An 18483-nucleotide genomic window follows, 5' to 3' on the forward strand; every position below is an offset into this window, starting at 1 on the left:
TTTCTACGTAAAGTTCATTTAGAAACATTAGTAAATTTTTCCTTCTCTTTTCAAGTCCTAAAAAAACAACACTCTGTTGTTCTTGTCATTAAAAATAAGGGACCTGATATATGGATAATTTTGTGTGGCCCATTTATATGAAGCCCAATTAGATGAAAACCCTAGCCCACTTACGACTTGAAGCTTCCCTTAAAACCCTAACGCCTCTCTCGCTCATTCATTTCCAGAGAGAAGCCGAAAATGTCGAAGAGAGGTATGATCCAATTCCCTCAAATCGAATTTCAATTTATCTTGGCTTTGATTTAATGGTATTTTGTTGTGATAGGACGCGGAGGTTCCGCGGGTAACAAGTTCAGGATGTCGCTGGGTCTGCCGGTGGCGGCGACGGTCAATTGCGCCGACAACACTGGCGCCAAGAACCTTTACATCATATCCGTGAAGGGAATCAAGGGTCGACTCAACAGGCTTCCGTCTGCCTGCGTCGGCGACATGGTTATGGCGACCGTGAAGAAGGGGAAACCCGATCTCCGTAAGAAGGTCATGCCAGCCGTCATCGTTCGCCAGCGCAAGCCCTGGCGCCGAAAGGACGGCGTCTTCATGTATTTCGAAGGTGATGTTTCGCTTACTGTTACTCAATTTCTGCGAAATCGGCGATTGTTTCAATAATTTCATAACAAATCTGGCTTTTATATCTAGGGTTTGAGTCGTATTATTGTATCTTAGTTTGTTCTTAGCTCTCCACTCTAATGTTTTGATTTTGCTATCTGAAACATTCTGAAAATTTATTCGAAATTTTAATTTTTTCAATAAAATATACATTCTTAGCTGGTTATGTTATGTTGATGAAATTCGATATTAGGGTAATAACACCATTCATGCTAAATGTTTCATATATGTTTTGAATTTGTACAATAGTTTGAAGTTTGCGTGCATAATATAAAAGGTTTCATTTTAATACATCCCAGTCGTTTATACTGTAAACTTTCTGCCTATGTGATTTACAAAACATATACCAAATGAAACTTCTTGTGCAAAAATAAAGAATTTTGAAACTTTTTGCATCCTCCTTAGGCAGTTAACCTTACCTAAACTCCAAGCTATTTGTGAATAAAAAATGTAAGTATTTTATCTTTGAAATTCTTATTATTACTATGATCAACAAAGGTAGGCCTCATAATACAGCTACTTGAAATGCTTATACAAATACATAGGCTCAGAAACCTAAGAGTTTATTCTTATGACCCTTCAACTTATAACACCCCTAATTTGAATGAATTTGAAGTATTGCTTTACTTTTGATTTTACAGTTGTAATTAACGCATTTTCTTTACAATTGCAGACAATGCTGGGGTTATTGTCAATCCCAAGGGTGAAATGAAAGGTAATGATACATTTATATTTGCCCCATTGTTTTGTTTATACATATTTTTGCAATATGTTAAGTTTTCTGTATTTTCTGTTTTGTAGGGTCTGCTATTACTGGTCCTATTGGTAAGGAATGTGCTGATCTTTGGCCTAGGATTGCAAGCGCTGCCAATGCTATTGTCTAGAGAAGTTGAATCTTGAGATTCTTCAAATTTTGTGCTTTTTGTGAGTTTGGTAAAAAGTGACTTGGAGATTATATGTTTTTTTTGAAATTTCTTAAGATATTTCTGAGGTTTATCTTATTTTGGACTGTTAATCATATAGCTCAGAGGAATTTTTCTTCCATGCTATATATTTATATGCTGTGGCTTCTGATTCTATGATTCTTTCTTTGAATGTTATGTTTTGCTGTTGATTCTATGTGCTGATCCGTTGTATAATACCTCGTTCACTTCTTTTAATTAACCTGTGTGATTCTTTATTGTTTCACCTGACCGAGTTCCCTAAAACTGTTGGCATGAAAATGAATTAATAGTTTGATGTCGTTATATTACTTGATTTGTGTGTTTTTTTCCAGCTAATATTTTCTATTTCCAAATGTGACTATTTGAATACAGTTTAAATTTTTTTTCATAATTAAAGGCTCTATATTTTATGAAAATAACTAATTTTCATTATTATTTGTTCGATCTTGTCGCATGTTAATTTTATCGATAGCAATCTAATTAATCTGTTGGGCTAGTCCGAAATTTGAGCTTTTGGGATTAGGGTTGAACTTTTGCAATCTTAAAAAAGCTACAATCTCATTAGCCTGCATCCAATTTACTTGCAACCTGGTAGGCCGATCCGATTGACATCCTACTAATGATGTGAGACTTTAAAGAGTCAATAATGACATATAAAAAGGCTCGTAAGTATATCATTTTAAGACCCATTAATCAAGCACGAAAATAAAGGCTCATAAGTATATCATTTAAAGACCCATTGATCAAGCACGAAAATAGACTGTCTTTGTGAGTTGAATTCTCTTTGCAACTTATCAAGATACTTTGAGCAAGTTCTTGTGGCGTTCAATCATACCGAAGTTCTTGGCTGATCATATAGCAAACGTGTTGAGGTTTTCCAAGCTCTTGGAGTGGATCAAACCAGATTTTCAATCAAGGGAATCTGCTGCTAATACTTATACGTGGGGTTCTACATTCTTGTACAATATATCCAACGGGTCCTTCGTCGTATCACAATCTATATCAATAATTAATCTATAGTAAATTATATTTTTTGAAATAATATTACAAAAAATCATAATTATATTTTGATAACCAAAATGCCCTATAAAAATTTACTTCTCCCTTCATCCCACAATAATTGTCACTCTTATTATGGGCACGAGTTTTAAGAAATGTAAAGAAAAGTTCTTAAAAAAGTTAGTGGAATGTGAGACTCACTTTTTGATATTGGTTTTATAATAAAATGTGAGTGAAGTAAGTTAGTGGAATGTGAGACCTACTTACCATTTATTGTAAGAATGAAGTGTGATAATTTTTGTAGGACGAACTGAAATGGAAAAAAGTGACAATTATTATGGGACAGATGAAATATTATTTGACAAGATTTAGATCGTTTACCATTTAAAATAAGATTAATTGTTTTTTTATAAATAGGACTTGAGAATCATCTTTTTCTTCATCCACCACTACACTCTATTTTTCTCGAGCCGATTTGGAATGCGAAAAAGTGAGTCAAAATGATGGAAGATTTATTTACAAATCTCCAGCAGTCTCGAACAAAGAAACAAAAATAAAGAAAATCTGAGCGATCTCAAGCAAAGAAACATTTTTTGTTTGAGATCTATCAATGTTACTTTATTTTTGTTTCGGCGTTGAATCTTGCTTTATTTCAAGGAAAGTCGAAGCTACTACTTGAGATAATATTTCATTATCTCTTACTCTCATAGCTTGTGCATAGATCATCATGGTGAGGTTTGGGGGAATGGATGGCTTATGCAGTGTAGTATTTGGACTTTGGGTAGGCTCATTTATAGTAGCGTTACTGTCTCTTTTAGAATGACTAGTATCCACTCCTCCTGTGCGATGCACGGATAAATTAATTTTTTGAAAATTAATTTAAGACCACTTTATCATTGTATGAATTTGAAATATAATTATGTACTCTTCTGTCCATGTGATTTGTATTTTTTCTTGAGATGTCCAAAGAGATAAGTGATTCATTTAATTTTTTGGCATTCTCCCTCTTACTTTTTCATCTCTATTCATTCTCTTTTTTACTCTATTCATTCTCTTTAATAACAAAATCTCATTTTCTTAAATCTCGTGCCGAAAAGAAATGTTTCTCTTGACAAGGGACAGAGAGAGTATATAATAAGAGTTGTATAACAAATAATGATATGATTAAATAAATTTAAAAAAACACATAAATTGATTATAACACGATTGATTAGCTAAGTTGATGAATTTCTTATGGGCTAAGTAGATGAATTTCTTAGAGCATCCACAACGGAGAGCATGCGCTCGTCCGTCCGTCCGTGCCAGCGGCGCGGCACCGCTGTCCGCCGTTGGGCTCTTGCATTTGGCACGGCGCTACTCGATGCATCGAGCACGTCCGTGCCAACGAGCAGCGTACGTGGCAGCTTGTGATTGACCAACGACATATCCGTTGGAAAATAATTTTCTTTAAATAAAAAATAATACCAAAAAAAAATATATATTTTCCCAATCCCAAAAAAATGACCATTTTTTTCCGTTTTTCTGTATTTTTTTGATTATTCCCCCCCAAAATCATCTATAAATACACACATTCATCATCCATTTTTCACATCAAATCATCTCTCATTCATCTCTCATTCATATTTTTCATACAACTTATCTACACCTTCATCTCTCACTCAAAATCTCAAATGGATTTCACCCATCTCATTGCGGAAGCGGAGCGCGAAGAACAAGAATACTACGAACAACATCGTGCCGCTTATGAAGCATATGTCGCAGCGAATACCCCCGCCCCTTCTCCTCAACCAACTAGATCAACTCGCCGCTTCATCCATCATGACCGGGAGGGAGCCCACGAAAGGCTCGTTGCCGACTATTTTGTCGACCCGCCGCGGTTTCCGGAAGATTACTTTAGGCGCCGTTTTCGCATGTCAAAGCGCTTGTTTATGCGTATTGTCAACACATTGTCCGCCTGTGTTGAATTCTTCTAAACAGGTCCAGATGCAGCCGGTCGACAAAGTCTCTCGGCGTTGCAGAAGTGTACGTGTGCCATCCGACAACTCGCTACTGGGCAAACGGCCGACCTCTTCGACGAGTATTTGCATGTCGGTGAGTCCACTGAAATCCTTTGTCTTAAATTTTTTTGCGAGGGCGTTCGTACAGTTTTCGGTGATGAATTCATTCGGGCACCCACCACCGATGATTGCCAACGGTTGCTTTATCTTCACGAATCAGTCCATGGCTTTCCCGGTATGCTTGGCAGCATTGACTGCATGCATTGGAGGTGGAAGAATTGCCCGACTGCTTGGAGGGGGCAACACTTAAGCGGCCACAAAGGCGGCGGCCCAACACTTATCCTTGAAGCGGTCACTGACTACCGCCTATGGATTTGACATGCATATTTCGGTGTTGCCGGATCCAACAACGACTTGAACGTGCTCTATTATTCACCCCTCTTCAATGATGTGTTGAATGGTGTAGCACCGGCGATCGACTTCACCGTCAACGGAAATGTATACCACATGGGTTACTATCTCGCCGATGGTATCTACCCAAGGTGGTCGACTTTCGTGAAGACACTCCGCAACCCGCAAGACACGAGACCGGTTCTTTTTGCGCAGCATCAAGAGTCCGCGCGAAAAGACGTTGAAAGAGCCTTTGGGGTCCTTCAAGCCCAATTCAACATTGTGAAGGCCCCGTCTCGGCTGTGGTATGTGAAAAATATCGCCGACATCATGTACACTGTATTATCTTACACAACATGATTATAGCCGACGAAGGACCGAGGGCGGCTAGCCTTTACGACGAGGATGAAGCTGAGAGCTCAAGCGCGAGGTCTCTCCCACGCCGAGGTGTGCATACGACGGTGGGTGAGAGGATCGAAACAACACACACAATGCGCGATACCCGAACCCACGTTGAGCTACAAGAATACCTAATCAAACACATGTGGGCGAAATTCAGCCACGAGTAGTGGGTTTTTTAATTTTATGAATTTAATTATGTAATTTTTAATTTTTAGGAGTTTAATTATGTAATTTTTAATTTTTAGGATTTTAATTATGTAATTTTTATTTTTTAAGATTTTAATTATGTAATTTTTAATTTTTATTGTATTATGTAATATTATTCTGGGTATGTTTAATGTATTTTAATTTTGTGGAAATGTTTTTATTTAAATTGAATAATGGAATGGTGAGACCCTTGTGCTCGTCCTTGCGGAAGAGTACGGCTGTGGGTGTTGTGCTCTTGCCTAAGAGCAGGTAGAAAAAGTGGGGCCAGACCCACAACCGTGCTCATTGGCAAGGGCACGGTTGTGGATGCTCTTATGGATACAGATGGATTCATATAATCATGAATTATGTATGATCATGAACACATAGAAGAATTCATATAATCTTGAATTTTGTTACGCACCTTCTAGAAGGATTCATGCAATCAAGGAAGACGGTTAACGTTGTGGCCCTTTTGGAGAGCCATCTTAGAAGCAGCATCGGGCATGCATACAATGTTCATGGATACTATATTTTTTAACGGAAATCTTTATTGATTGTTATTGGATTTTGAGAACAATCACATGATTCGCTATTTTTATCTTAAAATCGAGCTATTTACATGTTTTTCTCTTCCTCATCTTCAGAACATAAGATTTTTTTGTTTTTTATTTTCACCATTTTCTTCTTTTAGTTAAGCATGAAAAGAATTAGTTCACAGTTTTGATAATATAATTTGATTAATGAGAAAGAGAAATTAATGAAAAATATAAATGATTCAATTCAAGAAATTAAAGGGCGAAAAAAGCCAACCAAATCGATGTAAACATCTGATGAGCCATTACCTATATTTTGACACCAAATCAAATGAGAGTCTAATTGACCGAAAATGATCTTATACTCTAACGCTTCTACTCCATTATTACTCCAACACTCACAACACAATTCTAAGTAGCTTCGCATCTATAGAAAATAGTCTCATCATTTCATTTTCTTTTCATTCAGAAAAATAATTTCATACTCCCTTCGTTTTTTATAATTTGTCACCATTAAATCTGACACGAGTTTTAAGAAATGTAATAGAAACTGGGTTGAAGTGGCATTTGGGTCCTACTTTTATATACTAGTTTTATAATAAAATGTGAGTGAGAATGAGATAGTGGAATGTGGGGTCCACTGCCAAAAATAGTACTCCCTCCGTCCCTCAAAAGATGTCACACTTGTGGGACGGCACGAGATTTTAGGAGGTTTTGTTTAATGTGTTAAGTGGAGAGAGAAAATATAATATTTATATTAATGTGAGAGAGAACTTTTCTAAAAATAGAAATGTGACATCTTTAGTAGGACAAACTAAAAAGGAAAGTAAGACATCGTTTATGTGACAGAGGGAGTAGTAAAAGTGAAAGGTTAGGGACAGATGAAAAAATGGAAATAAATGACAAATTTCAGGGACAGAGGGAGTACTAAAAATAAAAAGTTGCTCCTAATTTATACTAGGGTAAATTGCTTCTAAAATCATGAACTTTCACAATAGTTTGGTTTTTCCCGTGAACTTTAAAAATTGCATCAAAATTTATGAACTTTGTCGGGTTGTGCAAATTTCCCAAATGACCTGACCCGGTATTTTTCCGGCATAAACTTATCTTATGTGGCAGCCGGAAGCGTGACTAGGCAACCGGAACAAAAAACTACGTCGTTTTGTATTTTGCGAAAAAAAAATTATAAAAAAATCAGATTTCACATGCTGCATCCCGTTGTAGGAATAAATCCCACTGGAGGAAAAAAATTAAAATTTCTTTCGCTGCATCCCGCTAATCTCTCTGAGCCTGCATCGGGAGAAAATCACTGATTGGAGAACATCACCATCCGAACTAAATCGATTTCACATCATAATCCATCCTAATCCAGACATTTTTGACAAAAACGAGGTTAGATTTCTTGAAAGTCAGATTTGATTTTGGGTTTATTTCGAATTGTATTGTTCTACTTTTATGGAAATCGATTTAGGGTTCTATTCGAATTGTGGGTTCAAATTGATTTAGGATTCTATTCGAATTGTGAATTCAAATCGATTTAGGGTTCTATTCAATTTGTCACCTGACTGAAATCAGTGTAGGGTTCTGGAACTGATTCGCTCCATTCAGGATTGCTCAAGTTGGATTGTCAAACTGAACCAGCTGGCCAAATGTGTGCCTTCTACCTGCGAATGCTGGTGAGTGGGTCCAGTGGAGATTTAGGCTTATCAACTTGCCTTAATCCGGCTTGAGTGAGGTGAATGGAGGGACTCAAGAGCGTTTCAAAACCCTAACCCAAAATACTATTAACTAGTATAGGGAAGTAAGGATCGATCCCACTGAGACGGTGTGTTTTACATTTGTTGCGGACACTGAAAAAGTGCGCTTCCGCTCTCCTTCGCTTCTCGTTCTTTTTGTATCATTGTGGAATGCTCAAATTAAATTGTCGAATTGAACCAGCTGGCCTATGTGTGCCTTCTACCTGTAAAATGCCGGTGAGTGGATTCAGTGAAAGCTCAGGCTGATCAACTTGATTTAGATTCAACTTGAGTGAGATGAATGGAAGAGCTTAAAAGCGTTTTCAAAACCTTAACCCAAAATACTATTAACTAGTATAGGGAAGTAATGATCGATCACACAGAGATAATGTATTTTACATTTGTTGTGGACATGAATGAGAATGGCTGCGGCCACGCTTTCCAGAGCGTGGGTTAGTTAAACTACTTGACTTGAGAAACTAAACTAACTAAACTGATCATCTAGCTTAAGCTTAACTAAAATCTACTTGATCAACTCATATTAAAACTTTCCTGAAATGGACAAACAAAATATAGTGGGCGATTATCAGTCTCCTGCAAAACGTACGGTAAAGTAAAACTTTTCTAAAAACTTCATCTTCTTCGCATAATCAACATAAAAAGCAGAGTAAAACAGATCTGAACTATTACGAACTACGAAACATCATAACAACTTGATAACTTAAATCTACTCCTAAGATCTAAACTACGCCTACGTAATTAAGAAAACGTGAGCCATAACCATGCAGAAATCACGAACAGCTATCAGATTTAAACATCCTAAAACAACTTATCCATAATTTCTTCACAACTAGACATGACATAACTCCAAAACGCAGATCTGACCAAATCAAAACATAACGAGACATTTGAGCTAAGATATGCATCATGAGTCGGAAATCAATGGTAGATCAGAAATATCATGCATAGTAAACAGAATGTATAGACGAGATTCTAAATCATAACTCTAATTTAACTATATCCAAAGCATCAAAGTCTGCAACATCAAAAGTAAACTGAAAATAGACAAAACAAAAGAGAAGTTGTTTCATCGCCTCTTCTCGAAGCGGAATAACAGAGCTAAAAGATCTATATGACAAAAAACAACACCAAAACACCACTAAACTAAACTAAGACGAGAACCAAGCGTGTATGTAGCAGAATTAAGGAGTGTTGAGTGCTGGAAGCTCCCATTTCAGCTCTGGAAGAGAGCTGAAAACTAATGAGCGTCGCCGGTTGAAAGCTGAAAAACCCCCTTCCCTTCTCCTTCTCTATTTCCATTTATAGGAAGGCGTGAGGTCTTGATCCTTAGGGCATTTGTTCTCTAAATAGTCTGCTTTACCCTTTGCCCTTGGGGATGTTTCTGGTGTGACGTATTAGTCTTCTAATTGGGTGCTCCTGTTGCATGCCATTTGATTCAACTTGATCCGTTTGCGCAACAATTTGACTCCTTCTCCTGATCCATTCGTCTGCCTAGTTGATAAACTCGTTTTCTGAAAATGGCGGACTTTCATACACACCTGGGTCAAAATTAGACTTTAGTTCACAGAATTTGGTGTAGTTTTATGACAAACACATGCGTGAAACGAGCCTCATCAGACACAAATGGGATTGGCTGCGGCCACGCTTTCCAGTGGGTTAAGTTAACTACTTGACTTGAGAGACTAAACTAACTAGACTGATCTGTTCGCTCAAATCTACTTGATCAACTCATGCTGAACTTTCCTGAAATGGACAAACAGAATAAAGTGGACGACAGTCAGGCTACTGCAATACGTACGATAAAGTAAAACTTTTCTAACAACTTCATCTTCTTCATGAAATCAATATGAAAAACAGAGTAAAATCAGATCTGAACAATTATGAACAACGAAACTATCATAAAAACCTGTAATTTTAAATGTGCTCCTAAGAACTAAACTACACCTACGTAAACAAGACACTGAACCATAATCATGCAGAAATCACAAATCAGCTATCAGATCTAAACATCCTCAAACATTTTATCCATAATTTTCTTCGCAATCAAGCAGAAACATCAATCGAAAGCTCAGATCCAACTAAATCAAACCGTAACAAACGTTTTAGCTAAGATATGCATCATAAATCGAAAGTCGAAAGTAAATTAGAGCATCATGCATGGTAAACAAAACATTACAACGAGAATTGAAATCATAACACTAAATTTCACTGAATCAAAACATCAAGAGTCTGCAAAATCAAGCATAAACTGAAAGTAGACAAAATCAAAGATAGAAATTGTTTCATCGCCACTTCTCGAAGCGGAATTACAGAACCAAATGATTAAAGTGATAAGAACCAACACCAAACCACTGCTAAACTAAAACTAAGCAGGAACCAAGTGTGTATGCTACGGAAATCAGGAGTTTGGAGTGTTGGGAGCCCCCATTTGAGCCCTAGAAGAGAGCTTAGGTCTACTGAGTGTCAAGAACTGGAAGCTACCTCTTTCCTCCTTATCTATTTCCATTTATAGGAAGGCGTGAGGTCTTGATCCATAGGGAAACTATCCTTCGAAAAGTCTCTCTTACCCTTCACCCTTAGGGATCTTTCTTGTGTGACGCATCAATGGGGTGCTCCTGCCGCATGCCATTTGATCTAACTTGAGCCGTTTGCGATGCAATTAACTAATTCTCATTGATCTGTTTGTCCGCCCAACTGATACACTTGCTTTCTGAATATGGCGGACTTTCACACACACACCTGGCTCAAAATTAGACGTTAGATTACAGATTTGAGTGTAGTTTTATCACAAAACATATGCATGAAATGAGCCTCATCTGGTTCGATTCGATTTGTATGTTTATTCTTGTTCTTGCATTTATTTCAGTTTCTGATAGTAGAAGCTAGGGGGAAATTTTTAGAAAAGGTTTTGCTCTGAAATTTTCAATTCCATCTTTGCTATAAATTTGATAATCGCCTAAGCTGTTGTGGTGTCAAGTTTTAAATTAACTGAAATTTGCACTCTACTAATAGATATACTTTCTTGTTTATGAGTGAACCTGGGAAGCACAGAAGAAGGATATACTGATGTTTTGATATTTTGACTTTAGAGAATCATTTTTAGTTCTGTACGGGTTAAGCTTGTACTGTCTGATTTAAGCTTTTTTTTAAAGAAACTCCTATATTAAGGAGGAAATTACAAATAAACTCCAGAAGGGTTAAGCTTGTACTGTTTGATTTAAGCTTTTTTTTAAAGACCTATAGAAAGGAGGAAATTACAATTGATGTCTAGAGGGCTCGAACTCGACACCTCTTACAATAATGTCTAAGCTCATTGCCTCTAGGATAAAGGCTCTGGACACTGTCTGATTTAAGCTTGTGCTGGTTAAGCTTGTACGATAGGCACCTGAAAATGAAACAATAGTCATTTAAGCATACGCATCATTTTAGAGCAACTCTACAACTAGTCCGTCTTTTTTTCATAAATTTTCAGCTTTTTATAATGTGAAAGCATAGAAACTCGAATCGAGTCCTACTAAAAAGTGATGCTTCTCAAAACCAAGGAACTACAAACTCAACACTAATATTGCAGAAGCTGAAACCTTAGATGATGGAAGCATATGTATAAGATGTAGTCTCATATGAAATATATATGAAATGAAAGCAGTCAGCTGATCTTAGTTAAGCTTGTACTGTCTATTTGTTGAGCTTGAGAATCATTTTTACTGTCTCTTGTTTGTGTTTTGTGTTTATCATTTGTGCGTGTGTAGGATGTCCACATCGTCGTGTAATATGAGCCTTGGGAGTTGGCTAAGGCCAGAAGTCGTGGTTTGTAATCATGGAATTGAAGCTCAAGTTGTAACATCGAAAATGAATGCCAATCCTGGACGTCGTTTCTATCGGTACTTTATTTGGAAGGAGGACGACTGCAAGTTCTTCCATTGGATTGATCCATCGTTGTCACCGAATAAGAAAACTATATTCAAAAATTGAAGATGGACAAGAACAACATGCAAAAATTGAAGATGGACAAGAACAACATGCAAAAAGCATTGAAAGCCAGTGTTGCTATGCATGATATGCTAACAGAGAAAGTCCGTTCCAAAAGAAGTTGAATTGGAATCACTCCAAATAGTGGCTGAAATTTGCGTCGACCGAACCAGAACTTGAAGTATGCTATTTTGTGTTTATGTGTTGTGGTCTGGCTTCTTATCTAGACTATAATAGTACAGATTATGTAATAGTCTAATGTATTTCACCTATGTCTAGGATTTTACACTAAAGTTCTAATGTATCCTCAAATTTATCTTCGTTGTAGACTTTATGAAATTTTCAATGCAGATGCAGTGTTAACTTAATTAAATTATCCTTCTTGTTCATGTGTTCTTTATTAATTTACAACACTATGCTAAAATTACATGAAGGGAAACTAAGTTATCTAACCGAGCGATATATAGGTGTGGTCAGGCGATTTATTGGTGTGGTCGGGCGATTTTCTAGTGAAAATGCCTGGCACCAGTGTGAATGCCCGGTTTGTGGGTGGAAATGCCCGGGATACTTCATAAAACGCCCGACCTGAAATTCCCAGCATCTCAATAATTCCCAGCATTCCCGGAAAGAGTTGGAGTTGGGGTTGGAGCAATGAGATCCTTGAGCTTGAGAGGGATGAGAGACAAGAAGCGGTTGCGTCGAAAGGAAACATGCATATAACGGCTCTGCTGCATCTCAGCTTCCTCATCGTTGCCACAACTAGCACAAGCACAATAATTCCCCACCCCCTCTCAATAATTCCACTTCTGAGATTTAAAATGTCAATAGAACAATCCAAATTTCTCAAATTGTCACCAAAACAAACCAAATAGCTCAAAATGTCAACAAAGCACACCAAATGTCTCCAAATTTCTCAAATTGTCACCAAAACAAACCAAATAGCTCAAAATGTCAACAAAACACATCAAATATCTCCATATTTCTCAAATTGTCACCAAAACAAACCAAATAGCTCAAATGTCAACAAAACACACCAAATATCGCCAAATTTCTCAAATTGTCACCAAAACAAACCAAATAGCTCAAAATGTCAACAAAACACACCAAATATCTCCAAATTTCTCAAATTGTCACCAAAACAAACCAAATAGCTCAAAATGTCAACATTTCTCAAATTGTCACCAAAACAAACCAAATAGCTCAAAATGTCAACAAAACACACCAACTATCTCCAAATGTCATTTCATAACAACGAACAGTTAATGCAATAGAAATAAACAAAGAACATCTTCATGTCATCTCTAGGCTGCACTTTGTTGAGTAGAGACTACTCCAACCGGATTTGCTCCACTCGGTCCAGCTCCAGCCCTCCCTCTTATTCCAGTCCCTTTACCTCTACCCCTCCCTCGAACCGTGGTGGTGCCACTATGTGACGTCGATGCTTGTGGCGTCTTGAGAGGCCTTCCCCTTTTTGCTTGATAAAATTTGAATCAGTTCACAATGCATTAGACCAAGACACTAATCACTGTATTAAAGTCAAACAAAAACTGACCCTTGGTTGCTTTGGCAGATGAACAGTCTCATTCTTGCAACCCCTAGAGTTGTGGCATTATTGGAAACAGTTTTGGCAAGTCATCACACATATCTTCTTTGGCTTGTTTGGTCTTTCTGGATCCTTCTCAAATGGGTCCCTCCTCCTAACCTTCTTAGGTCTACCAGGCATCTTTCTCACATGTGGTGGGGTGACGGGATAACCTTCAGCAACATGCCATAGTTTCTCCCCATTCACAGTTGGCAGGCTATACCCATATGCCAACTTATACTTGCTCACTGAAAAGTATTGGTGGACATATTCATCGACATCCTCATTCAGAAAGTTAATAGCAGCAACACCATGCAAACAAGGAATGCCTGTTACATCCCACTTCCTACAACCACACCGTCTTTTTAAAGGAGTCACTACAAATCTGTCATCGAAGTGAGTAACTTCGAAATTTACATCCCACTACCATTGCATTGATTTTTTTTAAATTTTTGGAGACACGGTTGAACTACTCCCAACAGATGCAATCTCTACAGCCTTTCTATACAACCACTCCATAAGCGTTGTTCTTATCTCCTCAAGCATGTCTATTATGTGTTTATTTTTAGCATCCAAAATGTATGCATTGACACTAACAGACATTGTCCAGAATTGCATCAGATCATTGTGTTGTGGTGAGGAAGGCCTTACAGAATCTGCTCGGGTTCTTGTCCATTAAATCAGCAAATGCTTGCCCATCCTCATTCTCTAATTCCTTGCATGCCAATTCATACTTCTGCATGTAGGTGCTTCTAACCAGCTTCCAAAAAAGCTGCTTCAGTTTAGGACCTTTGTGAACTTTTTTCCAATTGGCATAGATGTGTCTTGCACAATTTCTATGCTCAGCCAATGGGATAAGCTCCTTGACTGCATTCTCAAGCCCCTACAATCATAAATATTTGCGTAAGTTGTAATCTAAGTGTTTAGTGAATGCACAAGTAAAGTGTCAGTTTAGATTATACCTTTTGCTGAGCACTTATGATAGTAATTCCAACTCCTTCACTCAAGTTCAGCTCTTGCACTAGAATGTTAATGAACCAAGTCCAGCAAACCTCGTTCTCAACTTCAACTACTGCCCAAGCTATAGGATACATTTGATTATTCCCATCAGTTCCCGCTGCAGATAACCTCTTCTCAACCCACTAAATCCAATGTACATTGCCTTGAACACAACACCTACATCCACATGTAGCTCAAACCTACCTTCTTTGTCAGCTCTACTCAACTCAAGTACATAGCTCCTCAACTTGGCATAATGATCTTCCACAGATCCCCTCAGCAGATCAATAGCTTTTCTCTTTGAATGGAATACCTTCCACCTTGTGGCCTCAACAACATACCTCTGCATTAAATCCCTACCTAAATCTTTACAACTCATATTTGGTTTAAGCTTAAAGACATGAAAGTATTTTCTAGCAATCCAATTTGATGTAGCAATTTTATTCCTCATAGCCCCAGGACAAGTGTGAACCCCTTCCTGATTTTTTATTAAAAATACACCACTTGTCCTCACTCGACTCCCAGATATCATCCATTCACAAGGACTCTGACAACCTGCTTCAAGTTCCTTCTTGCTCTTTTAAAATGAATTTTCCATCCATTCAACACTTCATTATCTATCAGTGCGTCTCTAGCCTGGTGTCCATCAATAATTCCCATACCAGAACTGAATGTAAGAAGCTTATGATCACATTTTGGGCCATACATTAAATCAGTGGAGTCAGAATAAATATCATCCTCTTCAGAATTTTTATATTCAGACACATAGTCACTATTATATCCTCCATTGACTATCCCCAGGAACTTCTCATCAGTTATTACAAAGGGCTTCTTTCTCTCTTTCATCTTCCTTCTACATTGTTCATATTCTTCATCCTCAGACACTAGCTCATCGCTTCCATTTCATCATCGGTCTCCTCATCACCTGATGGTATATAACTGCCATCACTTGAACTCTCATACTCACCTTCTCCAAAAACCTCATTAGCTGATCCAACTCCCTCATGTACAAAACCACTCAAATTCTTCTCCACAGAGCCACTCATATTATTCTTCTCCACAGAATCACTCAAACTCTTACTACCAACTTTACCTGCATTATTATCCACAGATCGAGCCATTGTCTTACTCACAGCTTCACTTACATTCTTACTAAATGTCTCATTACCTTGCTTCTCAGTAGACTTAACCACCCTTTCACTACCTTACTTCTCAGTAGACTTAACCCTCTCACTACCTTGCTTCTCAGTAGACTTAACCACCCTCTCAGTGCCACTTCTACCAAAAGATATAGCAACTTTCTTACTAACACTTTCAACAACCCTCTTCTCCGCTGATTGAACCACATTTTTCTCCACATTGTTTTCAATCACACTCTTACCCTTGCTCATAGAAGTGGAATTTCTAATTTTTGTGGCAGACTCAAAGTTACTCCTTTCTACCACACTCTTGCTATTTTTCACAGTTTCAACCTCTTTCACCACCTTCTCTCCCACATGTTCACTACCCATGCCTTCAGTTGACTTCCTCCTATCAACAACATATATACTACACATCCTGTTAAAACTGACTCTTAGAGTAGCAGATAACATCTCCATCACCTCCTTATCACTTTTTATATCCACGTGGGTTGCTGACATAGGATTCACAAAGGTGAGTCTACCACATGTGTCAATTCCTCAACTAAGTCAAAATACCCAAATCTGTCTGGGTCTAGATCACTTGCTTGTGCCATTCCACCACCAATATATTTATGAAACTTACCGTTTGGAATGAAATGTCCTCCATGATGAATATAGAGGCCAAAAACGTCGTCCCTGGACAAATTCAAATTCCAAATTTAGAAAATGTACACAAACTACACTTATCAAAAAATATAACAAAACTTGAAATACTGTCTCAAATAAGTAAACTTGAAAATGTACGCATATCAGAACTTATCAAACTTTGTTCACATATCAGAAACACCAAAACACCAAAATTTGCGAATGCTTCAACTACATTCTGTCTAATCCTTTAATAAACTCTATCACATATCAGAAACACCAAAACAAGCATATAAAGTGCAAATGCTTCAACTACATTCTGTCTCAAATAAACTCCAATCCTTTAATAAAAAACACAAATTGAGAACAGCTGTGCGAAATAATTCCAGATATCATCCATTCACAAGCTGTGCGAAATTATTTGGCCACTGAGACTAGTCTTAGATATCATCCATTCACAAGCTGTGCGAAAATGGCAGTCTCCACAATAAAAACCCCAATCCCTTAAACGAATTTGAAATACTATATATGGCCGACTCTAACCACCGAAAATGGCAGTCTACGCTATACCCAAATTCTGAACCACAAAACACGAAGCTGACATGCTTTGGAGGAGGGGTAATGAGAGAACAACGAATCTAAAACGGAATGCAAAACATCAAATCTATAAAACTGATTACAAATGAGCAACGAAGGTAAAACGGAAATGCAGAACTTACGGAGTCGGCGGTGCCATGGATGTTGCCGTCGCCGTCGGGGTCGAGGTCGCCGCCGCTGAGCAGAAGAAAGAGTTAAGATGTGATGTTTAATTTCTGATACTCCCTCCGTCCCAGTTTAAGAGTCACATTTTGACATAAAAGTCCGTCCCAGTTTAAGAGTCACATTTAGAATTTTTCATATTTGGACATAAAATTTTACCCAATTATTCAACAAAATTACACCTAAATACCATTATCTACACAAAAATAAACCCAAAAACAAATTTTAAATCTAAAAAGTCAAATCATCTCACTTTTCATCAACTCACTTCATTAATTACACACTCCACCATCTCACTTCATTAATTACACACTCCACCAATTTCTTAAAACTCGTGTTATAACTAATTGACACTCCTAAACTGGGATGGAGAGAGTATTATGTTAGGGTTAGACGTTTTTGTCTCTTGAAATCAATTTGGGGGTTTCTGTCTCTTGAAATCTGATTTAAAAAATATAAAATTTAAATCCATGTCATTGCACATATCAGCGTCCACAACATCATCCACGATAGACACTTACACACGTCAGCACTCTACTTAGCCAGAATACCTGACTAGAGAAATCGGCACGCGAGAGCAAAGTTCATAATTTTTTACGCAACTAATAAAGTTCACGGGAAAAACCTAACTATTGTGAAAGTTCATGATTTTAGAAACAATTTACCCTTTATACTAATCAATTTTTTTTTAAATCTTTTGTCTCTCGTACTTTATCCATTTTCTTGTTTCTTTGTTCTATTTTACCCATTTTATCTTTTTCTCCCTCACATTTGATCTATTTTGCATTAAAAAATTAAAATTTATGACATTCACTAATGAGACTATTTTCTGGTGGATGTATGAAATATTATTTACCAATTTTGAAGTTTATGCCCGTTAACGATTAATTGACATCAATTTTCTTTTTTGTCTGTCCACAATTAATTGACATTCTTACCTTTTTTACTTTTAGTAATAACCCCACATTCCATTGACTTTATCATACTCATATTTTATTAAAAACAACTAATATATAAAAGCAGGGATGTCAATGTAGCCCGTAACCCGTGGGCTGGCCCGAATAGCCCGCCAAATTTATAGGGTTAGGGTTGGAAATTTCTAGCCCGATAAAATCAAAACCCGATTAGCCCGCACCCGATTAACCCGCAACCCATTAGGGCCAGACCCGAAAACCCGATGGGCTGGCCCGAAAACCCGATAAAATTTCTATTATTCTATTTTTTTACTCCTAATTCGACATTTCATTGATTAATATTAACTAAAAAATAACTTTCAATTTTACATTAAATATACAAATTATATATTGAATTTTTATTAATATAATAATTGATAAATAAATTAAAAACTTCAAATTCACAAAAAAATATTTAAATTTCTAAAACATGCATTAAAATTCTACGAAATATCTCAAATATTAGTATTTGATCATGTTTATGATTGAGTTTAAGCATATATCTCAAATATATCATAATTAAATATTTTACATTGTATGAATATTAGTAATTTTAATCATTATTTATTGGATTGATC

General features: G+C 37.1%; 1 protein-coding gene and 2 long non-coding RNA genes across 3 annotated transcripts; 2 read left to right on the plus strand and 1 right to left on the minus strand.

Annotated features, from left to right (window-relative positions):
- Nucleotides 1–176: 176 nt before the first annotated feature.
- Nucleotides 177–1743, plus strand: LOC121742588 (60S ribosomal protein L23). The gene is made up of 4 exons (XM_042135774.1): nt 177–253; nt 326–610; nt 1340–1381; nt 1468–1743. Exons 1-4 carry the CDS (start codon nt 241–243, stop codon nt 1548–1550), a joined length of 423 nt encoding a protein of 140 aa, XP_041991708.1. The 5' UTR covers nt 177–240; the 3' UTR covers nt 1551–1743.
- A 5593-nt stretch (nt 1744–7336) lies between these two features.
- Nucleotides 7337–12219, plus strand: LOC121740814. The gene is made up of 3 exons (XR_006037677.1): nt 7337–7512; nt 7701–7796; nt 11627–12219. It is a non-coding gene; the product is annotated as an uncharacterized LOC121740814 (long non-coding RNA).
- LOC121740815 lies at nt 12211–17978 on the minus strand. Its single transcript, XR_006037678.1, has 3 exons — nt 16913–17978; nt 14391–16244; nt 12211–14311 (listed from the first exon to the last, which is right to left on the minus strand). It is a non-coding gene; the product is annotated as an uncharacterized LOC121740815 (long non-coding RNA).
- Nucleotides 17979–18483: the final 505 nt, after the last annotated feature.

The sequence above is a fragment of the Salvia splendens genome, chromosome 7 (assembly GCF_004379255.2).
Source record: "Salvia splendens isolate huo1 chromosome 7, SspV2, whole genome shotgun sequence".
Taxonomy (NCBI): domain Eukaryota; kingdom Viridiplantae; phylum Streptophyta; class Magnoliopsida; order Lamiales; family Lamiaceae; genus Salvia; species Salvia splendens.

What these genes read in the sequence shown, in the direction of transcription:
- LOC121742588 (XM_042135774.1), top strand. An exon ending in CGTCTTCATGTATTTCGAAG is followed by an intron (nt 611 to 1,339) that starts GTGATGTTTCGC and finishes TTACAATTGCAG; the next exon opens with ACAATGCTGGGGTTATTGTC. An exon ending in TCCCAAGGGTGAAATGAAAG is followed by an intron (nt 1,382 to 1,467) that starts GTAATGATACAT and finishes TCTGTTTTGTAG; the next exon opens with GGTCTGCTATTACTGGTCCT.